This window comes from Natrix helvetica (assembly GCF_964273705.1).
Source record: "Natrix helvetica genome assembly, chromosome: 1".
Classification (NCBI taxonomy): Eukaryota; Metazoa; Chordata; class Lepidosauria; order Squamata; family Natricidae; genus Natrix; species Natrix helvetica.
The window spans coordinates 246,879,672-246,906,293 of record NC_138548.1 but is presented as its reverse complement, the minus strand read 5'-3'; the positions used below and the strand labels follow the sequence as shown (position 1 = coordinate 246,906,293).

Here is a 26,622-nt window from a genome sequence, read left to right as displayed (position 1 = left end):
TCCAACCTCACAGGCCCGGCGGCCATTTTGAAAAGACAATGCCCTCGTCGCGAACGAGAGTAGAGCTCCCTGCGCCGAGCAGGGCGCGCGCACGTTCAACAGGGGCGCGGACGATGCCCCTGGGTGCGCGCACGCACTCCGGCTTTATCCTCGCGCCGCCATTCTCTCCTGAGTTATGTAACGGAGCTGCGCGCTCTCGTAAGCCGAAGCCCAATGGGGAAGCGGCTTAAGGGGGAGGGGCAAGCAGAGCGTGCGCGCTCTCGCAAGCCAAGGCGCGGCCCCGCGGCATTGCGTGCGCGTTCATTCGCCCCCTCCCCCAGTCTTTCTGTCTCGGCCGTTGCGGTCGCTTTTTCATCTTTCCGTCTCCCCACTTGCTCTGAGGTGCTTGGAGCAGAGCGGACCCCGCCGACTCGCTATGGCTGACGAGAAGCCCAAGGTGAGCGAGAGAGAGGGAGAGTGTGTGAGAGAGAGAGAAGGGCTGCGGGCCGGTACGGAGGAGGAGGGAGGGAAGAGGAGGAGGAGGAGGAGGAGAAGAAGAAGAAGGGGGAGAGCGCAGCGCAGGCTGTGCCGCGCCGGGTCTTGCGCGCCATTTTCCTCCCCTCCCCCCCTCCTCCCCGTCTCGGTCTGGGCTCTTTCCGGAGGGCGGGGGAGGAATAAGGGCGCTCTTTCGAGAAAATAAGGCTTTCTCCTTTCCTTGTGGGAATCGGGAGCGCTCTTGACTTTGAGAGGCAATGAGCCTGCCTTCGCCTTCCGTGGGATACGCGCTCGCCCTTCCCACGCCTTCCTTCAAAAATAAAAAAAAGATAGGCGCTAGTCCCTCTTGTGCCGGGCGCCGTCCAGCAGTTTATGGACTGGGAACGGGTAGGCCTCTTTGTGTTTCGCTTCTTTCGCAGCCGCTCTACGCGCTTTCGTGAGCCGTCCAGTAGCAGATAATCCCTCCCCCTCCCCAACCCCCCTCTTCCTTTTATGCCAGCGATAACCGATGATCGGCTTCTCCTCCTCGTTTTAAATACGACTTTGGAGGCGCCAAAACTGTTGATGGGTTTCGGAGAGCGCTCTCCCCGGGACTCGAGGAAGGTCTGGGAGAAAAAAGGCTTTGTGGCTGAAGAAAGGAGGCTTTTTCCAAAGGAGACGGGATTTATGAGCTTTGCTTTGTGCATCGCAGTGTGCGGTGCGTAGGGAGGAGAGATCGGGCGGTGCATGTTTTCTGGGAGATGGGAGAAGTGCTCCGCCGTGGGATCCAGTGGTGTTTTTGAACAGAAGTGGTGGCATGCTTGTCTCCCGGGGAGAGGGAGGGGGGGAATGTTTTAGGTCCATTGGAGGGAAGCCACCAGATTTCTTGATGTGGATAGACACAAAATAGGATCTACAGAGGCAGGGGATGCTTTTTGGAAGTTCTCTGCATGGTCTTGCCTTAAAGAAGGGTTGTACTTGTGTTAAACGGTACGTTTTAAACTGAAATGACAGTGTATCTTTCCCGTGGGGTAGCATTGAAGTTTGCTAGAAAGTTTTTTGGGTTGTTTTTTTTTAAGAAAGGAGGGTAAAACATTTTTGCATTAAAACTATTTGCAAATTTCTTTATGCTACTCCCAGTTATTCGGAATTGTTTCCCTTACTTTGCATGGTGTGTTGTCTAATGGAAGCTTCAGAGCAGAACCATGTAGAAGGACCATGTAGAAGGTTTTCGTGCCTTATTTTAATCTTATTAGAATTCTCAATCTTAAATCTCACCAGAATTAATAAATTAAGCTTATTTTAAGAGGTAGTAGTATAAAGCATTTGGTTAAAAACAACAAACAAGGCTAGTTTTATGTGCTTCCCTTGTTAAAGAGCATAAAATTTTGGGACTGTGTTTGAGAATGGTGTACATTAAATATATTAGCATAATAACTTAATGCTTAGTTTTATTAAAATGGTATTGGCAAACAAGTGCACTAAACTTAAAATCCAATGAATAGTTACAACTTTCCAAGAAACACTAGATTGATCATTTAATTCTTTAAAGTTCAATGATGCTATCTTTAAAAATTCCCTTTCAAAATGTCCCAAAGGTGCTTTTTCCAAAAGGCAGTTGGACTTCCTTGGTTTTTTCATTGAAATCATTTCACTTCTCATCCAAGAGGTTTCTTTAGTTTTAACTCAGAAAAAAACCAAGAAAGTTCAGATGCCTTTTGGAAAAAACACCTTTGGGACAACTATAACCTGGATGATTGAGAATCTACACACCTGTAGATGCTCCCCATAAAAGGGGAAATAACTCATTTTACTACATTAGCAATGTCACTCTGGTTTCCAGAACAGCCCTATGCATGTCCTCCATTAATTATTTGTTTTATGTTCAGTGGAATTTATTCTCATGTAAGTGTGTGTGATGTAATGAATCTTGTTAATTTAGCACTGCTATATATCTACAGTAGTATGTTAATCAAATTAACTCATATTGTTTAAAACATAAAGCATAGGATTTATTGTAATTATCTGACCTGGCCTTTTGTTGTTCTGGTATTACTTTACTAAATTTTATTTACAAGTTGATAACTAACTAATTTTATTTCTGAATTTGAGAATTATAATGGTTAGTCCTTCAGTAATCCTACAACTACAAGATGTAATATAAATATTGAACGATGACATTTACTAACTAGGTGAAGTAAATTGCTCCTAATATTTTGTCTCCCCCCCCCCCTTTACAGGAAGGAGTGAAGACTGAAAATAATGATCATATTAATCTGAAGGTTGCAGGGCAAGATGGATCTGTGGTGCAATTTAAGATTAAAAGGCATACACCACTTAGCAAACTAATGAAAGCTTATTGTGAACGACAGGTGAGAAGCCATATGAAACATATTTTGAACCATTTTTAAACTGATTTGTAGGATATTAAAGCTTTGTAATTACAATGAATATAGAGTTTAGCATTGTATTAAAACACATCCTGGTTATAGTTCTTGCTATTCAAGATAAAATGGCAAAACAAAATCTTGTTATCTTTGTTCAGTGAACTGTGTACTGTGAATTCAATCTAGAGGCATTATTTAATAAAGATATCTTTATTAACTAAAGTTAACTATCTAGATGACCACCAGATAGTAACAGAATGTCTTCTGTCTTTTGCTTTCTCGTGTACAATAGTATGTAACTAAGCATAGGTGGAAAAGAAGTTATCTCTTTTCTTAATGAATGTTTTCTCAGTGGTGTGTATTCTCTTTTATAATTACTGTATAAAAGAAAATGTGATTATGGATCCATTGCAATTGGTACCTTAAACATAATCTGGAAAAATCTAGCGCTTCTTCCATGTTGTTTCTGGGAGTTACCAGGATTTGAGTTTCACTTGAGAGAAACATTACCTTTTTAATCATGGTATAAAGAATTAGAATTATGGGATATCAAGAAACATGGGACCATTTACTATAACAGTTTTGAAGACTTTCTGTATTTGTGTATTCCTAAACATTACAATTATATTCAGTGGGGTTGATGTTGCTAAACTACAATTCCAACATAGTTACTTTGATGAATGGCATTGCTTGTTATTTAATCAGCAGATCTCTAGTTTCTGTATTAGAAAAATATATTTATTAAGGAATATAATGTACTGGGACCAAGTACTCACATAAAGAAGCTTGGTATAAAGAAAGTCTCCACTGAACCATATTATCTGTTAGCATGAAAGTTGGTAAAAGATCCACCCCCTTCTCTCCCTTTCTGAGTTTGAGAGGACAGATGACACAAATCTGTATTTTTCTGTGCTTTGTTCCGTAAGAATAAATTTCCTATCAGAGGATAGTTCGTGACTGATAATGTACAACAAAATTAGGTGTGATGGCAGAAATGGCCAACTTGTATCTTGTTGAGTCTGGTCCTGCCTTGTACAAATTCTGACTGCACAGTACAGTGGATCCAGGAAGGATTTTTAACTGTCTTTTGGTACAGATATTTTAAATTCTACATTTATTTCAAGTTTCAAGTTGGTTTAACTAGTCATCTGGTAAAACCTTTTCAACTAAAAGTTGATTAAAAGGCATAATGTGTGCTGCAGCTCACTTTATCAGCTGCATAGTGTGACTAGACTGATGTAGGATGGAAACTAGCCACTCTGTACATGAAATTAGCTGCAGCTCAGAAAACTTTTATATCTTTTAATACCCTTTGTTAGTTGGAAAAGGAGCTGCCACTATATACTAACCTGACTGTCCTACAGGATAGTCACTCAGCTTTGGCTGAGCTGCTGTGCAATGCTTGCACGAAATTTACCTTTGCATTTTTCAGTTACCAGAAGTCATTTAAAATCAGATTATCCAGAGATTATGGAATACTAAACAATATTGCAAAAACTCTAATTAATGAATCTCAGTTTAGTAGACTTCGTAATTAATAGACAAAATCTACTGAAAGGGATTTACTTTGGAAGCTAGGAAGATGTGATATGGGGAAATGGGTTATGCTACTGTGGGAGCTGCCATAGGCCCACACCAGTCTTGCTTTGCTTACTGTTAGGGTTAGAGCAAGGGCAAACCCACAATGGACATTCAATTTTATTAGACTTCCCCCTCATTCCCATTCATACATTAAATTAGTGAATTTGCTATAATTGGCTTTATACATTCCTCTAAGCCTCAGTTTCTTTCATTCATGGGTTATTAGCTAAGTTACACTAGATGGTTTTGCATAACATAGTTTGTTATGATATGTGAAGTATGCCTGTAAACATTCTTCAATATTTATAAAATTAAAACCAAAATGTCACCTATATTTTACCAATGTGAACTTATTATACAGAATATTGTACAAAATGATTGGTTTGTTGAAAGGAAGGTCATTTTCAACTTACAAATACAGGACTACTAAAGTGTAATGCTCTATCTATGCAGCAGTTTCCTTAGTTTAATCTTGGGTCTCAGTTGATTCTGAGGTCACTATTGAACACTAATGCTGAATAAACTGAACATCTAATCCCATTTTTAATAATTTAGATAGGAAGTAGTATATAGTCTTAGAAGAATTCTGGTTGTTTGCTATTTCAACTGCATGTTTTATTTTTGAATTTATGTAGGGTTTGTCAATGAGGCAAATCAGATTCCGGTTTGATGGGCAACCAATCAATGAAACAGATACACCTGCACAGGTAAAAAAAAAGTCATTAAAGTACTTGCTGGTGTGAAAAAGTAGAATTTGGTTAGAAGTCTAAATCCCAAGAAATGTTTTAAAAGTAATCCTTACATATTTCTTTGTACCTAAACATTGCTTACATCTGAAAGATAATTGAAGTACAAATGCATGTAAAAATTTGTACCACTAAAGACTTGATGCAGCAGTTAAAAACAGCAATATTGCAATGTCTTTAAAAACAGTTTGAACACCCAAATTTCCTCTTGCGACATGGCTTTCAAGTTGGGAATGGGATATTATTTCTTCCTATTAACAACTGAAAATCCCAATTAGTTTAGACCTAAAAAGTAATATTAATGTTTTTAATATCTATTATGTGAAATACTAAAATTAACTCTATATAATACAAATCTATTGACTTGTACCTAAAAATGCTTTTATTTGAAGAAAGAAGCCTGCTCTTAATTCTGTCAGTTCCTCTGCCCTGCTTATAGTAGAGGTATTATTTTTGGCTATTCCAAGGAGACGTTTAACTGAAAGGAACAGCTTTGGAGGTCTTCAAGGGCTTCAGTTAAAGTAAGATTCAATAAAGCCCCATTGGCTGAATAGAAATCTAACACTTAACACTTTCTTGAATTCAGCCTACTAAGAGACAAGCTGACCAAACTCTTATTGCATAATAAAATGTCTCTTTACAAATAGAGTTGAATTTTTTTGGGCGGGGGTTGTTAATGAACAGAAGAAAATGGGAATTAGATTTGCATTACTTAGCAATCCAACTACAAGCTGATCTCTAGTTACATTTTGTTTTGTCTTTTTATACTCTTGGGAGTGTATGAAAAATTAAATAAAACTTGTTATACTTATGTCACTTACTTCACTTGTCATGTGATAACATGATAATATTACTTAGCATACTTTGAACTGACTTACAATTTTTTCAATACAGTTGGAAATGGAGGATGAAGATACAATTGATGTGTTCCAGCAGCAGACAGGAGGCATGAACTAAAAGAAAGAACCAAACTTCCTTTCCCACAGGCAACATATTCACAGTTAGAAAAAAAGAGACCTGATTCAGCCACATCTTGACTACTGCAGTATAGCTTTCTCTCTTCTTTGATTTCTTTTCTTATTCCTTCTATTGTACATAAAGTAACTGGTGTATGTGCACAGACATGCATATTTTTTTTAACTAAATAGCCAATTGTATGTTTTGATCAACAACATATGGAGAAAGGGTGGTAAAAACAATCTGGTCTGTGAAAACATCCCATTTCTCCACTAGTGGCATGCTCCTCTAACTTTTATCTTTATATTCCAGTAAGTTATTTTTGCTCTCATTGTTGGAAAAAAACAAAAAAAAACCTTACATACTTTGTTTGATTGGACAATTTCATTGTTTTTCTTTTATCGTTGTACAACCAAGGACAATTTTATAACTTTTTTGTACGTAGCTGTTACATGTAGAGCAATCTGTCTTTAAGTAGGGGTAAATTACTCTAAAACAAAAGTTTGATCCTGGATAGTTTTCCCTTCCGTCTTGTTGTTTAAATAAACTTCTTGTTTAAAATAAAACAGCTTATTTTTTGTGCTGCTATCATCTCAGCCTAGAACCAATCACCTGGTAAAAAGAGATAGAAATTTCCTTGCTGTTTCATCAGATTTTAATTTTAGTTTTTATATTTCTGCTGACAGTCCAGACAAGTTTTAAATTACCAGTTACAGGGAGGCTGACTGGATGTGAAGGGCACAGTAAATATCTCTTCTTGCAGTGAAAAACTTGGCAAGAAATAAGGGTTCTAATGTAAATTGCTAGATAGAAATGCTGTGTTTCTTTTTTAGTGGAAATGTTTGGGATTGAAAGCAACATGTTCTTCCTTTGTAAATGCAAACTTGGGCAGTTATTTGGGAAGACATGATACTGTGCCCAGTGCAGCTGATCTGCAGTCAGATTCTTGTGCTCTTGTATAGATAAGTTATGTGATAAGCTGATCCAGATGACTTTTCAGGACCGAAGAAGGGGAGTGCAATTGGAAACCCTATCCCTGCTTGTTTTAATATTTGGGGATGAGAGATGCATAAGGTACTGAGGTTGTAGATGGAGCTAATATTCTTAAGGGACTAAAGGGAAATAGTATGAGAAATATTTGAGGTAAATCTTCTACAGTTTTCAAACGGGCAATATAGAACTGTAAAATCAATATATATCTTACCTAGTTTGGCACATCAAATATCTCTTTCAGATATCATAATAGAAAGCAATGTGGAAAACAAAAATACTATTTGCTATAGTAGAGGAACTTGGTTAACTACTGGTAAAGTAAAATTACTATATTAACAATAGGATAAAAAGATACATTTGAAAATTCTCAGTTATTGGCTGTCATGCATTATATTTCTCATCAAGTGTACAGCACTACTTCACATCTATTGGGATGTGTCTTTAATACCTAAATGGGGTATTGTTGGTTTTTGTCAAGCTTAGAATTAGTAATGTAGGTCCAGTACTGGTCTAGAACTCTAGCGGTAATGTGAAAGGCCCATTCATCTTATGTTAATATTTAAGATTTTGAAAGTTGCCAGAAGTCCCTTAATCATGGTGCAGCTCTGCTACACTTTATGGTTAAATTGCTTTGTTCCTTTTGGTTTGGATGGACTTCCATAAGTACATTGCCATGATCGCAGAAATGAGACATGCCATTTAGCCAATAGTTTAGAGCAATCTTCTGTAATATGTTGATAGACATCAGGTTATATGTGTCCTGCTTCTATTATACTTTTAAACAGAAGAAACTGTCGGGCTAGATACATAATGCCATGATTGTATTTGAAACACGTAATCTACAAAATAAATTTTTTACAACCCTTCCCCATGATGTATGGTAATGCCCTCTAATATATATCGATTGTTAACTTCTGTAACACAATTTCAGAATTTGAGGGGATAGTTTAATCTTACCAATTTTCTAAATTTCCCTGGTGGGACCTAGGAATTCATTCAGTATATTTTAAAAATACCTCAGTCTTAAGGAGTTTACTGAATTGCTTCAAATAAGAGGCGATGGCTACATTATGAAATTGTGTACTTTCCTTGTTGCAATATAATAATAAAATAATATTTTTGTTCCAAAAATGGTGCTGCATATCCTACTCTGCGTGTGTGCAGTCCTGGCTTTCAGAACTTGGAAGCAAATTCCTACTGCTTACAATCTTAAGTATCTATTGTCAGTATCTGTTCTACCAACTTTCAGAAATATATTAGTTTATGCAACATAAGTTCAAAGTAAAGTACATGCTGGATAATGAATCAAGTGGCTTTTATTATGTTTATAATTTGCAACTGAGCACCTGCATTGCTGAGTTTTCAGTTACCTTTTCTTGAGCACAGAAGGAAAAGAATAAATTATTATGTGGGGATTGTATGTTGCAAAAATACCAAGTTACAATGAATCATGTTTCAAGGTCCAGAATGCCAAAGTGTAATTACCTCAAGATATGGTACATGGGGGGGAAATGAACATTCAAGGAATGTAGAATATAATAAACAATTTCACTTATTTCTCCTTTATGGAAACATCCATAATTCAAGATGATTGTATCACTGAAATCATCTTTTGCCATAATGTAGTTCGTTTGCATCTTTCTGTGGATTTGGTTATTGTAACTTGTAAAGATTACTGTTTAACATGAAAATCATGACTTAGCAAAATATATGAATCAATTTGGCCTTGCTCATCTACCAACACTTTTTTCCCTTTATTCCTGTAAATACAAATTTACCCAAAAGGGCAACAGAAAATGTGGTATAGTCCATGAATGTGGAGACTTTTATCTAATAGATCTCTCTTTTTGCAATCACTTTTTATTAGAGATACTAAGCTTGAGACCATTATGTAACAGCTTATTAATTGTTCGGGGTAACAGTACTTTGAAGCAGCAAAGTAATGCACTTGTTTTCAGTTTTTGTTAATATATTGTTTTATTATACATAGATGCGTATGTCTGTGATGCTTTTCTGTTCAGACACTCATCAGATCTCGGATACAGAGCATACATGTTTATACGTAAATTTACAGCTAAAAGATGTAGAAAAAATAATCTCTTCTTCAGCAAAATAGAAATATGTAGATAGCTTTGCACAATAATATTGCAGGTATTCACATTTCTAATTAGAAATCCTGCTGAAGTCATTGAGAATTACTCCCTGGTAAATATGTTGGATTTTGAGGCAACTAGCAGAATGCATACTTTAAACATTTAAACAGGTTTTTTTTAACAGTCTCTTTTTTTTAAGGGACTTGTAAAACAGCTTCATGTGTAGAATGAGAAGAGTTTTCTCTGGTGGAAAGTGCCATTTCTAATACCTTTCTGAAAAATTGCTTGTTTCATGGGTCTCCTGCCATCTACCTAGAGTTTTTTCTCCCATATCACATCCAGATTGATCCACACATCAGAACAAGATACTTGTGTATTTTTCCTGTTCATGGTGTATGGTATGTATACCATAGTTAAATTAGGGGCTTAGGGCATCATTCTCTAGGAAATAATGATTTGAGGTGCCCTGCTAAAGCAGCGATTTGGTAGAAGTTATGATAGATATTTTGTGATACATTTGGTATTTTACTGCACTGGCGTTAATTTCCATTTGATTCCCCCCGGATCCCAAGAGGGATTGGAGAGCCCTCGCCGGCGGGGCTCGCTGAGCTATGCCACTCCCTTTGGCCGGATCTCTTCCAACTGCTACTCCATAAAGAAAGACTGGGGAAGTTGTTGCTGCCTCGTGTGCAGTCTAGCCAATGCCAACCCATTTTTATTTAAATGACAGCCTTGTCGTTAAATCGCATGCCTAGAAGCCGGGCAGGGAGCAGCGACCAATGGGTGCGAAGTAACAGTCGCTGTTGACGAATCTATTTCCAATGACGATGGCGAGAAATGTTGCTGGGCTCGGAGGTGGGGCCACGTCCGGAGTGGCAGGAGGCTCCCTTAATCACGTCAGGACAGCGCGTTTGAACTAGCCAATGAGGCGATCGAACGGAACGAACCTTATAAAAGAAGCTGCCAGCGCCGAGTGGCTACTGCAGTTGTAGCCGCCAAGAGCTGAGCGCGGAAATATCATCTTCCGCTGGCTGCGCACCCGGGCGGTTTCCTCCAACTTCTTCCCCATCATGACCACCACCACTACTTACACAGGGATGGACCCCAGTGGCCGAAGTAGCTCCAGGTTCGTGGGTGGGAAAGTGCCTTGTCCACAATAAGTTGTTTGTTCGTTCACTATCCCTCTGCCTCCCTCGACGCAGGGCTGCCTTCGCCCGAGATCCCCCGTTTTCTCCGGGGAGGGACCGTGCGGCGAGACGCCCTGGATTCCGGGGGGCCGCGCCGTACTGAGGCTGGTTCTAGACATGCCCTCAATTCCCGGCTCGGAGAGAGGCGGAGAAGGAACCCCAACCCTGGGTGGGATTTGTTCCCCTGCAGGGAAGGGCTCCCTTTCTTGGGATCGGGGGGCCTGCGGAGAACGCTTCCCACTGCCCTGTTCCCATGGCCGCTGGAGAGGAGGCGAAAGGCCGGAGGGGCTCATTGCAACATCGGCGCTCCCGCCTACCGGCACACGCCCGGGGCCTCCATCTGTTGAGTCGGCGAGACGAGAGCAGCCTCTCCTGCCTTGTTATCCGTCTGGAAGCCCGACAGGCAGGCAGACAGGCGAGGTGTCAGCTGCGCCATGCTTCCGCCTAGGCCTTGGTACTACGCAGATCAGGGAGCTTTCCTCGCCCCTTTGTAGGTTTCGGGAGCGGGGCCTGGCGGGGGAAGAAAGAAACCTGTAGCGGACTTAGCCTTTTCCGCCGTCTGCTCTAGGGGTGGGGTGGGGGCTCGGGAGGGGTGGCTGTGTCTGCCCGTCGCATCTTTCTGGCTTTCCTCCTGCTTAGCGACACGGCTGCGGGATGCTGGGGGCGTGCTGGCAAGTCTAGGCGATGTTCCTTAACACGGAATGCCCTTCGGCTCTGGTCGGAACAAAGGAGACTCTTACTCCGGGTAGTTGAATTAGCGGCTTTCAGCCCTTTTCCCTCTGTGTGTCTCTCTCGGTCCCGGCACGGTTATCGGCTTATCTTTTTTGTCTTGCTGCTCAATGTCTTAGCCTGGCTAGGCTTCCTCTACTACTAAGTGGTTCTTCTCGCTGGGTGGGGCTAGCCACACTTCTTTTGTCTTGCATCTATCGCTGCCTCTCTCTACCTGTTAACTCAAGCCTTTGGGGTTGGGATTAGGTCAGCAACTTCCAAGCATTCTTGGAAAAGCTCTTCCTCCTCTCGGGTCCAACTTCTGCCAGTCAGTTCAGGGGTAGATACTTCAAGCAAGGCTGGTTAGTAGGAGTAAAGGTGTGTGTGTGTGTGTGTGTGTACTAAGCTTATTGTGTATTATTACTCTAAAGGGATTGGAGTTGAAATACAATGGGGGGGGGATAGTGGTGTTTATTTGTAGTCTCTTAATGCAGGATAAATTTGCTACAGTGTGGAGGTTGCAGTGGTTGTCCTTGGGATTGTGGGAGAGTTGGTGGGTGATTGTTTTAATTTGGGTGTTTTTTTTTAAGGTTGAAATATTTTTGAGTTCCTATGTTATAGTAGTGTGCAACAAAGAATCATGAATGGAGTAGTAATCATAATTATACCAAGTGGCTCTAGTCTGAAGAAATGTCTCATCAAGTTTTCATAAAGAATTGCCTTGAAATTGGCTTGCCCTGCTATTGTACTGTCCAAAAGCCCATAATATATTACAAAGGTGATGAACCTCTGTCCAGATGATGATGTGCAGCAGTAACAATTATAATTGGCATGGAAGGTAGTCAGAAATGGTGAGAATTGAAGTCTAGGGATAAGTGGATATTAGAGATTTTCCCATACTGATTTACTGAGTAGGGAGGAATGTTTGCAAATTTCCATACGTCTTGGTAGGGATGTCCATCTTCCATGACAATCAGAATAGAGCTGGAAGATACCGTGGAGGTCTTCTAGTCCAACTCCCTGCCCATGCAGGAGACCCTTATATCCGTGATGGTGAACCTATGGCACGCATGCTACAGGTGGCACACACAGCCATATCTGCCGGCACGCGAGCTGTCAGCTCCAGCGCCCATGTGTGCATTGGCCAGATGCTTTTTGGCCTTCCGGAGGGCTGGGAGAGGCCATTTTCTCCCTCCCCAGGCTTCAGGAAAGCCTCTGGAGCCTGGGGAGGGCAAAAAATGGGCCCAGTGAGTCAACTGTAAGTTTGGAGACGATCTGTTTCTGGCTTCTGGAAGCTTTCCTGGAGCCTGGGAAAGGTGAAAATGGCCTCCCGCGGCGCTCCAGACACCCTCTGGAAACGGATCATTTTCGAACTTCCAGTTGGCCCATTTTTCACCCTCCCCAGGCTCTGGAGGTTTTCCTGGAGCCTGGGAAAAAGGCAAATCCCCCCCCCCCCGGAGGAAATACCAAACTCAGCTTGGAGGCAAGCAGTATAGCACGCGTGGGGGGGGGGGCTTGTGTGCGCATGTGGGGCGCACTTTACATGATGGGTGCTGGCACACGTGCACGCTATTGCGCATGTGCTCTTGCATTTTTGGCATCTAACAACCAAAAGGTTCGCCATCACTGCCTTATACCATTTCAGATAGGTGGCTGTCCAGTCTCTTCTTAAAAACCTCCAGTGATGAAACACCTTCTGAATGCAAGCTGTTCCACTGGTTAATTGTCCTCACTGTTAGGAAGTTTCTCCTTAATTCCAGGTTGCTTCTTTCCTTGTATTCTTTCCATACATTTTTTCTTGTCCTGCCTTCTAGTGCTTTGGAAAATGAATTGACCCCCCTCTCCTTTGTGGCAGCCCCTCAAATACTGGAGTATTGCTATCATTGTCACCCCTAGCCCTTCTTTTCTCTAGACTGAACAATTCCTGCAATTGTTCTTCATATGTTTTTGTTTCCAGAACCTTAATCATCATAGTTTATCTTTTTGCACTTTTTCCAAAGTCTGCAGTCTTCAGACATTGCCAGAAATCTGAAGCATCTGTTTATAGTTCTTTTGTATAGTGAATCAAACTATTATGCGGTGCCAAGCATATCCCATTGTGGTTGGTATTAAGATTGCATTGAAATGAATCTAGAAAATTGTAATGAATATTCTTGGGATCTTATAAATGGTGTGTTCAAATGCTTGTGGTCCTACTTGGTTTTCAAAGAATGATAGGCTATAATGCTGCTATCATATTGGAACCAACTGGAGCAATAATTGGGTGAAAAGCAACTGGGTGACAAATAGGATGAAAGCAGCTCTAGGCAACAAAGCTAGAAAATATTTTATTTCTACCATGCACCCTTCATTTTCATGACATGACATAATGTGAGCAAATAGGTACACACATCAATTGTAGATATATGATAAAACCCAATTTTACCATATCTCTACAACTGGATAGGGTGAGACTTGTCCACTCTTTGCTCTCTTAAGATCTCTTTCTGCTGATAGAAACATCATTACATTCAAATCACATAATTAATGCCGTAAAGTAGAAAGTTCTGCGGAAACATTTGCAAGACTGAATTGGTATTCAGCAAAATTCAGTCTATAAATGCTTTCTTTTTGAGTCTGGTGATTATTGTTAAGCTAATTTACTAAAATATGTAATTGACAACCTTTTTACAACTTGCAGTTGATATATAGACCAAGTTTGTATTTTTGCCTCTAGAGCAGGGCTGTCAAACCCCCAGCCCCCAGGCCAAATGTGTCATGCACTGGCCACGCCCATGCCCGGTTTAGCAAAGGGGGGGAAAGTCCTGATATGTCACGTGATGCTGCCATGATGATGTGAGTTTGACACCCCTGTTCTAGAGGAATAGAGCATAATAGAGCATCCTGTTCCACATATATCTTCAGACTATCCAGCCACTTCTACTTCAACATGAAAAGTTTTACAATAAAAAAGGGTTAAAATTTGAGATTTCTATATTTTAAGGCTCTCCGTGTGCAACGGTTTTCACTAATGAAGAACATGCACTTCCATCAACTGCACATATGGCATTTTTTTTCAGTATGTTGCTACAAATGGGGATGGAAACCTGGATTCATATACACACGGTCTTTGACCTACGACCATTTTAGTGACCATTTGAAGTTACAATGACACTGAAAATGTGACAGTTTTTCAGATGATCGTTGCAACTCTTAAACACAACCCCAATCACTCCACGCACACGTGGAAACGTATGACTAGTTTTTTCTTCTTCTTTTTTCTTTTTCCTTTCCCCCTAATTACTTGCCTTGGGATTATTCTTTATACTGTTTATGTTGTTTGTATTTGTTGCTATGAATTGCACCAGTGAGGCTAAAACCAATTTCTTTGTATTTATTTTGTACAATGACAATAAAGGCTATACTATAACACCCCCATAGTCACGTGATCAACTGGCTTGGCAAATGGTATGTAGTTACGACAGTTTCAATGTCCTGGAATCATGTGATCATCTTTTGTGACCTTCTGACAAGCAAAGTCAATGGGGAAGCCAGATTCACTTAACCGTGTTAGTAACTTAAAACTGCAGTGATTCACTTAACAAGTGTGGCAAGAAAGATTATAACATGGAGCGAAATCCACTTAAAAACTTTCTTGCTTAGTAATGGAAATTTGGCTCAATTGTGGTTATGAGTCAAGGATTCCCTGTATAGAACCTGTCACCTTTTTTGTTTTCTTTCTGTAGAATTCCACCACTTGTACCCAATCTGCTTATCAGCTAAGATGGCCCAGAATTTTAATATTCAGCCCAGAACTTATTTTAAATTTAAGAATACACTTGGTTTGTAATAGTGCAATTCATGATCAATCTGAAAGATTTATGTTTGCTCTCATGCTTTTTATTACTTAGCTTAAATGTTACCATACTGAAAATGACTACTCCAGTTTTCCTGCCTTTCTTTTGTATTCAAGGAATTATTAAATAATTTTTTAAAAGTTTAAGATTTAAACATTAATTACAAAAAACGATGGTGATACTGAATCTAAAAGTAGCTGTTTGCAGCATATACACCTGCTTGAGCATTACTATAGACTACAACCTACGTAGTGAAAAAAAAAAGTATTGGAACATAGCTATCTCCATAATAATGCAGGGGACTATGATTGCATGATAAGGGATGCGGTGGCTCAGTGGACGCTGAGCTTGTCAGTCAGAAAGGTTGGCATTTTGGTGGTTCGAATCCCTAGCGCCACGTAATGGAGTGAGCTCCAGTTACTTGTCCCAACTTCTGCCAACCTAGCAGTTTGAAAGCATGTAAACATGCAAGTAGAAAAATAGGGACCACTTTGGTGGGAAGGTAACAGTGTTCTGTGCGCCTTCAGCATTGAATCATGCCAGCCACACAACCATGGAGATGTCTTTGGACAGCACTCGCTCCTCGGCTTAGAAACGGAGATGAGCACACACACCCCAGAGTTGGGAATGACTAGCACATATGTGCGAGGGGAACCGTTACCTTATGATTGTATGATCCCAGAGATATAATATTCTGGAGGCCATAGGAATTGGAGAGAAGGAAGTCTTATAGACATCAAGGAGCCCCCCCCCCCCCCCAATTCAGTTTATTTTTCTTGTGGGTCCCATGCTATAGTCTTAAAATTAAAAACTTCGTGATTGTATTAGCAGCCTCATCTGTAAGAAGGAAATGGATATTGATGTCATCTGAATGGCTGTGCATGTATCTAGAATGTTGAAAGCATGTGGGTGTGGATTCACAAAATGGCTACCATTGGCTGTTCACAAAAGGATTGACCACTCACAAACATCCACATTTCAGAAGTGGCATTAGCCCTATCTCCCAAAATGGTCTCCATCATCCACTAAGGCCATTGTGGGACCCAAAGGCACTTCTGGACATAACTTTGGTACTAGAGGTGGTGTTTTGCTATACATCATGACAACTCTGTTTAAAGGGGGAGGGAAATTAAGATGTAAGATGATATCGACTACTAAATACCAAGGAGATGTCTGGGATTGATTGTCTCTTTTTTTGTAAGTTGTCTGTCTAATAAGCTTCACAACAGAAATAATTCTGGAAACACATCTTTGTTTTTAACCAAGCCTTATCTAGGAGATATTTTAAACAGTAATTCATGTGGGAATGTCTTAACTGATTTTTGTTTTTTTTTTCAGTTTTCTCTGAAAAAAATTAGGGTCATATAGGCCCTTATCTCTTTCCTTCACACGTCGTGATTGTATTTCAGTCATTTGGTTGGAGCAAAATGGAATTTATGGTTCCTGCCCATATCTTTCTAATACATTGAGAAACAATCTCAATGAGTGGTGAATGAACACACTATATTTTATAACATATATGTAAGTTCTCCTTGGTACTATTGTTTCTTAATACAAATAAAATGCATTATTCTTTTTCTAGGGTTCTCCGGCCCCCAGGTGGTGGTTCTAATTTCAACATAGGGTTTGATTTGCCAAAAGATCAGCAAGGGGGAAAAAGAAACAAGATGGCATCTTCCATTTTTGGGACTCCAGAAGAAAATCCGCCATCTTGGGCTAGGTCAACAGGTAAAAAGGTTCCTTTCTTAAGGCAGTTGTGCTTATGTATTTAAATTTGGATTTAGCTCTTCTATTAAAAGCAGACACGATATGACAGACGAGATGGGCTTAAACAACTTGAACTGGTTCAGAGGATTTATATTCCTTCCTTTTATTGTTAACAATCTTGATCTTTAATTCAATCAGATGTTGTGGTAGAATTTGGTCTCTTCTCTCTTCAATTTTGCCTTCTCCCCTCCCCAAAACTTCTTTGAGGCTTTGGTAAATCCAAAGTCAGTAATCAGGTTCTTCTCTTAGTTTATGATTTGTATTTCCACATTAATTTTCAAAATTTTAACCATTTTCTTTTCTATATTGAGCAGAAAGTCTTTATCTGTGTCATTCTCTTACTTGTCATTTGTGTTTCCACCTTAGCAGCCTTCTTTGTGCAAAAACCCCACACTTTGTTTTTACTATTTACTGTTTCTGGTTGTAATATTTCTACACCAGACAAAATTTGTTTCACATATGTCACTACTTCATTAATATTTTTGACCATAGTCTATCCATAGTAGCATCACCATTCCCAGCATTGAAGTTGCTAATTTCTGATTCCTTTCTTCAATTTCCTGGGACATTTGAGATGTCATAAGCTAATTTCTCCCCTTATTAGAATGCTTGCCCTTATTAAAGCGTGTTCACATACACTGTTTTAAATGATAAATGGCTGAATGCTCTCTATTATGCTTTGCTGTACTTGACATGTCTTATTCAATGATAACTTGCAGCCAAGTCCACTGAAGTTGAGGATAATTCTGAAGAAGTTGGATCTGAAAGGAGAGGTTCTTCTGATGCAAGCTCTGGTGACTATGTAATTCCAAAGGTAAGCATTGCTTCCTTTTTAATCATGAATATATTGTAGTGGCTAATTATTGTGCCTAGTAGCACATCCCTTGTTCTGTCTTGAATTAGTGTATGTTTTTACTATGACGGAGTTTTATCAACAAGATCAGGAATGGAGAATCTTTGGTCACCAGATGTTGTTGATCTTTGCTCCCCATTGAGCATACTGGCTTTGCTGCTGGGCATTGTAGTTCTGCAAAATCTGAAAGCCACAAGTTAATCCATCCCTTTTCTTTAATATCTGTTTGGGGGGGGGGGAAATAAAACAGGAAATCTGTGTTCTGCATGTACTATGCCGCACAACCAAAATTATACACATTTTTCAATTTGTGAGGAATGGTTTTAATCTAGAACTCGCTCTCCTATTAATACAGGTGACCATTTATATAATAACATCACCATAATCTATGAAGTAGTTTATCACTCCTTGCACTTTTTAATACTTGCTATATTTTGCTTTTAATAAATAGATAGTTCACATTAACATTAGCAAGAAGAAGAAAAAAATGGTTGCGTTTTGGGACTTATTAGGACCTGACTTTGGGGAACAAAAAGTAGAAGTGATATATTGGTCAGTTAAATGTTACTTTGCATCCTTCTAAAACCAATCATTTTTGATAATGCTATTGTACAACATGTCTCTATAGCAGCGGTGTCAAACTGAATTTCTTCAAGGACCGGATCACCATTGTAGTTTTCCTCAGGCTGGCTGCGGGTGTTTTTGCGGGCCATTTTTGGCCTGGACAGCCCCCTGGAGCATTTTAGGGCCAAAATGCCCCCACCCTGGAAAAGTGCTTCAGGAAGCCGTCCAGGCCGAAAACGGGCCACACCCCATTTTCACTGCCAGAGGCACCGTGGGCTAGATTTAAGCACCCCACAGGCCGGATGCGTCCCTGAGTTTGACACCCCTGCTCTATCATGTACATGATAGCAACCTGAATTGATAAACTCATTACAATTGGCAACGTGTTTAATGTTCCTCAAATTAGAGTATGTAATTAAGAATTTGAGCTAGGATTGCTATCAGAACATGGGTCTGTTGTCCGATGATACTATAGCTTTTGTGAAACTAGTGTTCCTTTGCTTATTATAACAATTTCTAGTTGTTACAATTTATACATTTTAGTATTTCTGTGAACTCTTCAATTCTTTAATGAATCATCTAACATAAAAGTAAAAAAAAATTGCCATCATTCTCTCCACTATTCCGATGCACTGATCCAGAAACTGTGAAGGGTAGTTGCTAGAGAAATAGTGCATATTATCTAAACGGAATCTGTTTATAATATATTCTCATTTATACATGTAGACTTTATCCCCTCTTCTGTTCAGTTTTAAAATGTTGATTAAATCAAGTTTGTCTATGTTTTATTTAAAGCTTGATTGCTTTCTTTCTTTATGCAGTTCTTTTTTGTAATTCCTATGAAAATGGTTTTATATACTAATTCAAACTGTTTCAGCCACACATTATAAAAATGTAATATATAGATTGATTTCTCTCTATTCTTAAGTTATAAATATTAAATTGTTGCCATTAAATGAGACATTTGCTATGCCAGCTTCAGGGCAATACATTAAAATTCCTTGAGTATAGTTACTTAAATTGCCTGACCTAGAATTTTGCTATACAAATCCTATAAGCAGCAGAAGTCTAGTACTGTGTCTCTTGTAATTCCCAGACAATGAAACTGGCCTGGTCTGTCTTGGCCAAAAAAAATGTACAAGGGCAGAACAACTCTCTTCAGGAAATCCTTTTCTGCTGCCAGTAGTGGTGATGGTGATTGCATAGCTATGAGGAGCATATCTTTGAATGTAGTACAAGTAGTTCCCATTTAGTGACTGTTTCATTTAGCAACCACTTACAGTTGCGACGATGAAAAAATAATTTTACAATTAATTATCTCATTTATGGCCTTCACATGTTGTAAAGCGAAGGAAAACTGAAGATCATAAACAGTTACGGTTTCACTGAGAGACTGCTTTGCTTAACAACCAAATTACCAGTCCCTAAATAATTGTCACTAATTGAGGATAACCTGTAATGCACTTAGGGAGTGATTGAATGATCCACTGATTCCAAATAGCCTTGGTTGCTCTCAAACAATTGACTGTACAGAAGATAAGACCAAAGGATAAATTGTACCAAGGCCCAAAGGACAAGTTACCTAAACGTCAGCATTCAAAAATACTTATTCTGTAAATATAAGCAATTTTCCTGTCTGGCTCAAGTTTTAGAATCAGTAATCTAAGACTGAAAAATATATGTCCATTTTATGTTGTATGTATAGAACCTCTAATTGCACTTTTGGTGCTGTGTTAAAAAATTAAGGCATTCAACTGTAAATAATCTATTTGATAATTAATAGTTACAAAACTTAAGAAACAATTTGTTTTGTTTGCAGGGTGTGGAAAGTGAGGCTCCTGGTAAGTATCTCCCCACCCCCAAACGCTACCCCTTGCTTCTAAGCTTTTAAAAAGTTCTTCCCAGCTTGAAGAATTATCACTGTTCGAATGCAAGAACTGTAGGGGAGGCTCAAAGAATAAATTTATTTAGACAGTCCGGAAAGAACTCTTAAAAGATTGGTGTTGTCACATTGCAGTGCTGCCTGTCAGCTCTGTGGCCTCTTGGTCTTTTACTAGGTAGAAAGAAAGAGATTTGGAGAAATGCAATAGGTTATTTGCATATTTTAAAATGTAGTATTGGAATCCTTTTTACAAAAAGGAACCATTAGGGAGTTTAATAAGCTATTTTTAAATTAATCCTGCAATAGCAGAATATACAGTCCGATCACAGTGGAAAAGGAGGGTAGGCTACACTAAATCCAAAGCAGCACAGCCATTTTTATGACAAGGCAGATAGAATGGAATTAGCCCAGTTTTCTATCAAGCAGAACATCTATTTATGAAGTGTAATGACTTAGGCACTTGGGAGCTTTATCAGATGTGAAATAGCACACCTTTCCTCAGGCAGGCAGTTACCATTACTCACTTAGTCCCCCTGCAGGCCTAATTTTAGTTGGTTTTGTGTGTATGAATGCCTTTCCAAAATGACTGATCTTCAAAATTCCAGCAGAGAGATTTTGCCAATTTCTCGTCTCACACCAAACAGGCTTGACTTTGTTTTCTCCGTATCCAAAGTCAAAATATTTCTTACAAATCTGTATATAACCTGGCATATTGAACAGTTTTTTTTAAATCAAGGTTAAAAGGGCAACCTCACTTGGTAATAAATGTGTAGGATCAAATTCATACCTCATCTCAGTATTAATTTTATAGACACAGTTACAATTTAAGAATGTGATTTTAAGTGCTATAGGAACGGCAGTTCTATATCATTGACCATTAGGCATTACATTAAGATTGATGGTACAATGGAGAACATTTATTCAGTCAATATATGGTCAGGGAAGAGCTAGGAAGATGGACTGCCAACCTGCTCAACCTGAAAGGGATAGTATTGCATTGTGTGCTAGATTCCAGAAGAGATTACAGCTTGAAGAATCTTCCTTTCTTAAAGATGACATTATCAGTGGTCAAATGTTATTTTGCCCTCATAGCTGAGGAGTTTCAAATATTTACCATGTTTTGGGAAGGTTTATCCAAATGCAACTTAACAAAGATGTTAACTTTTGAAAAAATTATTTGCGATGAAGAATTATATATACTGCTCATTGTATTCCATTGTGGAAAGGTAAAATTGTTTTTAAATTGAAAGGCAAAAAATATGATGAGGATATAAACAATTGTATTTTTAATGTGAATAACATAACATAATGTTAAATGTGGCTTACCATTATTGTAGCTCAAAAATAGTACCTGTATGTTCTGAGCATCTGGAACTTGCAATTCACATCACTTCCATCCAATGGAATACTGTTTATTAACGTTCACCCACTTACTGTGGTGATTTCTGTTTTACTAATCTATTAAGTATCCATAAATATCCAAGTTTTCTATTCATGTTTCCTAGTCTCTTTGATCTCTTGAGCCTCCTAGCAAATTCAAGGCATAATTTTTCTTCACATGTTCATGAAGCTTCTTTAGATAGGATCTTCAAAGCATAGCATGAGGGAGACTTGATAATAAGTTGGGTAACTGGAACTAAATATCTGGTTTGGTGTCTGATTAGGCTGTTTAACAAAAAAAAGTGGAATTGTCTTATTAACTAATTACAGAATTCTTTAATGTGTAATATTAACGCTTCATTTTATAGTCTTAGATTCCTTGAATGGCGGAATTATGTGCCCTCAAATTGATGTCAATTCTTAAGGCAGGTTTTCTCTGTGGTGAACTGTCCTTTCAAGTCTTCCAACAGTGCACTCACCATCATTGTAACTGAATCCATCCAGTTTGCTGCTGGTTGTCAGCTTCTTTCTTCTGCTTTTCCCAACCTAACGTCAGAATCTTCCCAAAGAGCTAGGTTTTTACATGTTGTATCCAAAATAGGACAATTTATGCCTTGTGGGAGATCTCTGGGTTGAAATGTTCAGTGATCCATTTGTTTGTTTTCTTGGCCATTCACAGGAATCTTTTCCAACACCAAAGTTCTTCAGAGGCTAACTTTAGCTTCCATAGAGTATTGCAGGGAATAATGTTGCTTGCACTATTCTGATCTTTATTAGACATAGACACATCATGGTATCTGAATATCTTTTCTGTCCATTTTTAAAGTACATTTATTTATTGATGAGTTTAACAGTTCTAAAAGATAATACAAAAACAGAAATAGAAAAGAAATACAAAGTGCAATAAAGAAAGGAAAGGGGAAAAAATGAAAAAAAAATATTTTAAGTGATTCTCAATATTGCTTGCAACAAGTACAGGCAAATTTATTATTTAGCCATTCCTATAAGATTATATAAATTGTATTTATTTTTCTAATTATATGAATAACTCAAGGAGTTGAACATACCTAATATGCCTTCGTCCTATTATTTCCCCCGCAATAAGAACCCTGTGAGGAAGGTTGGGCTAAGAGTGACTATCCCCAAAATTACCCAGCTGGCTTTCATGCCTAAGGCAAGTCTAGAACCCGTCACCTCTATTTTTTAGCCTGGTGCCTTGACTACTAGACCAAACTGGCTCTATCCAAAAGTGTTTAGAAAGTGAAGTCAGTGTCTATCAATGCTCCACCGCAATTGAGAGCTTGATGGTTTCTCCCATCTGCAAGTATTCAGACATGCTGCTATCCTCTGGTCTTCTTGGAGGAGCAAGCATCTGGAAAAGTGAAAGAGGTCCCACTGAATCAGATCTATTGGGAGTTCTCTTCCAGAAATGTCTTACCTCATTTGGAAGTCACTCATTTTTCAAGGTGTTCATGGCTACTCTACCAGATGCTAATCTGATGCATATTTCTTCACTTCTCGTCCTTTTACTGTAGTTGGTTGATCCCAAAAGGCAGAAGCTATCAACCACCTCAGTGTCTTCATTGTTAATTCTAAGACTGACAGTTATGCCGTCATTAGCTTGGTATTCCTTATATTTAAATTTAGTCCAATTTCTTTTCACTGTGCTCCTTCACATTTATTAGCAGAATGAAAAAAACCTCTTCAACAAGCCAACCACATTGTCCCATTTTACTAGCTGTGGAGCAAAGCAGCATTTTATACTCAGTTTACTGTCTGTCCACTGCAGGAAGAAGGCCTCTTCCTCATGCTTTCAACTAATATGGTCCTGAGAGTTCTTTTGCCAATTGGGCCTACAATACTTGCCAATGTTGTCAGTCCATCTTGCTTTAAGTCTGTTTTGTGGGTGCTTTTTATCAAGTGGGATCCATTCTATGACTGCCTTGGTCCACCTCCCATCAGTTCTTCTTGCTATGTGACCTGCCCATTTCCATTTCAATTCTTTTACTTTCTTGATGATATCATATACTTTCTTCTATATGCTCCACACTATTTTGTATGAACAAGCAAAAGTGATTAAAGTCTCTCTTCACTTACGAGCAACTACAATTGGAATTGCATTGGTGCCACAATTTAATAGAGATTTTAATAAGAGGTGAGCCATTCACCCCACTTTAATGAGTAAATATTTGTCCAAAATTGCCTGAGGTCAGCTGTAATATCTTATTTTTTTAGCATCAGATGTTGAAAGGCTAGATGTAGTCCTTTGTTGCCACATTTTTCTCCCTCCTTCATTCCTTAAGGTATTTTTGCCAGTGTTAGACCTGCTGGCTGCATTCAGTTCTATAACACAGTATTAATCTCTGCTACATAAAATGTTCTGTTTAATGGATGTATTTTTACAGCTCCTTGAATCAGGTAAATGCTGGAAACAAGGTTTCTTGTATTAATACCACACACTCACATATGCTTGCTTGGTTAATATTAGGTAGATGTGAATTTTTTAAAAAAATCTGTTCCAGAGTGGCTCTTTTACAAAAAGTGCTGTGACAAGGTGAACCTATTCACAAATGGAGAATCCATCCAAGAAACCAGAAGTTCAGCATTGCTTTCTTTCAGACAGTGTCTGCACAAATTAGTCTTGCAGTGGATGGCAGCAGCAGCAAGGTTGTCTAAGTGGTTTATAGAGTCTATACAGTATTGCTCCCAACAATCTGGTTCCTCGTTTTACCGACCTTGGAAGGATAAAAGGCTGAGCCAACCTTGAGCCGGTCAGGATGGAAATTCCTGGCAGCCGACAGAGTTAGCCTGCAATACTGCATTCCAAACGCTGTGCCACCATGGTTCCTATTGCAGTTCAATTCTAACCACTGAACCACCACAACTCCTATTGCAGTTAAGCTAGTATATATCTGAAAGATAGGGATTTCAATTAATGTTCCTATTTCTATAAGAATTATTGTTTTAAGAGAGTAGTACTGATACCTTGAGTTCTGAAAAAGACAGGCATGCATATAGCATATGTAGGTTCAATACAGTAGACCTGTGATTCCTACTTACTTTAGGAGTTCTGAGGGCCTCCTTATTTCTTGCCGAAAGTGAAACCTACTCAGAGTGTGAATGTTTCTAGTTTTATAAAGTCATTGCCTTGGTTTTTTCCCCTCAGAAAACACAGAAGAAACTGCTTCAGGCTCAAGTGAAGAAAAGGCCCTACCAGCTGCACCTCTTCCTAGCCCAGAAGTTCCAGCAGCTGGGAGGAATCCTCACCCAGCACCATCCAGGAGAAATCCACCAGGGGGAAAGTCTAGTCTAGTGCTCGGTTAAGCTCAATTTTCCTTCACTCCTTTATTACTTGGAACTCGTGTCTGTTATCTTTGTTTTTTTCCATGCTTGTGAACTGCACAACTTGAGATTGACTGTACTTCCAAAACTACCATTAAAGGAGCACTTTATGTACTTCATATTTTTTTGTTTTTTTTTTTTTGTTTTTTTTTTCAGCCAATCTTTTCTCAGACTTCTTGTCTTGTCTCTCTTGAGTCTAACAGAAGTGACGTGTCATTTTTTTTCGTAATGGTAGACAGTGGTATTTGCTGTACAGCCCATGGCTGACAAAAAGATTTCTGAGGTATATAGTAATGTCTGAAGCTAAGCTGGATTAATTCTGAGTGTGCTAAAGTGGCATTTTTGTCCTAAAATTTGTAGAACAGTCTTGGTTGACTTAGAAAGGTTGGAAACTGGGATTGTACAGGTAGTGGATGAGTGACAAATATACTCTTTCTGTACACAACTTTGCAACGTATTTTTCCAAGGTACCATTTAATAAGGTAAACGGTTGAAGCCCTGTTGTGCACTGAAGAACTATCAAGTTGTGATGCTAGAAATTAACCATTCTCCTTTCAACAAGTGGGATCTTGGATTAGTTATAACAGGATGGGATCAGTGCTGAAGATAAACTTAAAAAGATATGAGATTTTGACTGTTTTTTGAATATCAGGTCCCATTATAAATGATGATGGAACGCATCTTACAAAAATAAATATTAGTTGGATAAAATTTTGGGGACACATTTCCCGCACAAATGATTCCAGTACTATGCATGATCATGCTGGTGCTTAAACAGAAGGTGGAAAAACTCAACCTTCTAAATGTGTATTGTACCTTGAAAGCTGGATTGTTGCTAAAAAATAATAATTAAAGATATAGAAATTTTGAATCTGCGTCAGAGCCTTATTTTCAAATGTCCTTGGTTTGCAGCTTGAATAATTTCTGAAATGAAAATCCAAAAGAGAAAATGCATGGACTTTTAAAATTGTTTTATAATACAGATGTTGTATCAATGGAAGTAACGCTGGTGTGCAGCTAGAGCCTTTCTCACTTATTGGCTAACCTACATGTTCTACTATTACCATATGAAAAATCCAGAGTTTGTAAGAGTATCTGTCAAGCATGCCTCCTTCAATATCCAAGAAAGGAAAATCTCAACTCCATTTGAATAGAGATAAAGTACTTTTACTAGATATGAAGTGAAAACAGCAAAAGGAAAGCAAGATCTGAGCCAGAAAGGCAGGAACATATACATATCAAACGTTTACCCAGCACCCTCCCCCTCAATTCCCCAACCCATTGTCCAATCCGCAACTCCCTAAGGTGTCATGTGGGGTGCATCTTCAAACAGCCTCATCAAGTTGGTATGCGAAACGGTTGGCCTTGACCAAGTCCAAACATCAGCCACCAGCATGTGCAGAGGATGGTGAGAGCAAGACTCCTCCAGTACAATATAATTCCCTTCCCCAATACTATGCACACACCCCGTTCCTATGGCAGCCGATAGCAAGCAAGTGTAGCAAGCAAAACAGAGGCTGACATCTGGCCCTCCTTCAGAAAGAAATATCACCCCTGCAGGAAAAGAGAGAGGGAAAACTACAAAATAACAACATAGTATATACATCCATCATAAAATCAAGGCTTATCAGGATAGCTGATGTAGAACTTCCACAAAAGTCTGGGAGCCCTAACATGAGATTTGTCAACCCATTCAGCGCGGGAAGGGGGAAAATGTTTCCAGGAGACCAAATACTGAATGTGACCTCTCTTTTCTGGAGTCCAAGATTTCTTTAACTTCAAAATGTTGCGCTCTCTCAATAAGAAGAGGGATTGGAGGTGAAGGTTGAGGCGGACGAAATGAAGAGGTGTGCTCCGGTTTTAACAGGTTCACATGAAACACAGGATAAATTC

At 39.1% G+C, this 26,622-nt stretch overlaps 2 protein-coding genes across 3 annotated transcripts; both read left to right on the top strand.

Moving 5' to 3' along the window:
• The first annotated feature begins 252 nt into the window (after positions 1-252).
• Positions 253-6,690, top strand: SUMO2 (small ubiquitin like modifier 2). 2 transcript variants are annotated; one of them, XM_081935498.1, is made up of 4 exons: positions 253-436; positions 2,694-2,825; positions 5,057-5,128; positions 6,062-6,690. In XM_081935498.1, exons 1-4 carry the CDS (start codon positions 416-418, stop codon positions 6,122-6,124), a joined length of 288 nt encoding a protein of 95 aa, XP_081791624.1. In that variant the 5' UTR covers positions 253-415; the 3' UTR covers positions 6,125-6,690. The 2 variants fall into 2 exon arrangements, with proteins under 2 accessions (XP_081791624.1, XP_081791625.1); XM_081935499.1 differs by lacking the exon at positions 253-436 and adding an exon at positions 697-861.
• A 3,486-nt stretch (positions 6,691-10,176) lies between these two features.
• JPT1 (Jupiter microtubule associated homolog 1) lies at positions 10,177-24,848 on the top strand. The gene is made up of 5 exons (XM_081936342.1): positions 10,177-10,336; positions 16,524-16,669; positions 17,428-17,522; positions 19,945-19,966; positions 24,554-24,848. Exons 1-5 carry the CDS (start codon positions 10,281-10,283, stop codon positions 24,709-24,711), a joined length of 477 nt encoding a protein of 158 aa, XP_081792468.1. The 5' UTR covers positions 10,177-10,280; the 3' UTR covers positions 24,712-24,848.
• The last annotated feature ends 1,774 nt before the right edge of the window (positions 24,849-26,622 follow it).

Bases quoted from the DNA above. Each gene is read 5' to 3' on its own strand.
- SUMO2 (XM_081935498.1), top strand. From the start codon at position 416: ATGGCTGACGAGAAGCCCAAG. The intron at 437-2,693 runs GTGAGCGAGAGA...CCCCCTTTACAG, and splicing joins TGGCTGACGAGAAGCCCAAG to GAAGGAGTGAAGACTGAAAA. The intron at 2,826-5,056 runs GTGAGAAGCCAT...GAATTTATGTAG, and splicing joins AAGCTTATTGTGAACGACAG to GGTTTGTCAATGAGGCAAAT.
- JPT1 (XM_081936342.1), top strand. From the start codon at position 10,281: ATGACCACCACCACTACTTACACAGGGATGGACCCCAGTGGCCGAAGT. The intron at 17,523-19,944 runs GTAAGCATTGCT...TTTTGTTTGCAG, and splicing joins GTGACTATGTAATTCCAAAG to GGTGTGGAAAGTGAGGCTCC. The intron at 19,967-24,553 runs GTAAGTATCTCC...TTTTCCCCTCAG, and splicing joins TGTGGAAAGTGAGGCTCCTG to AAAACACAGAAGAAACTGCT.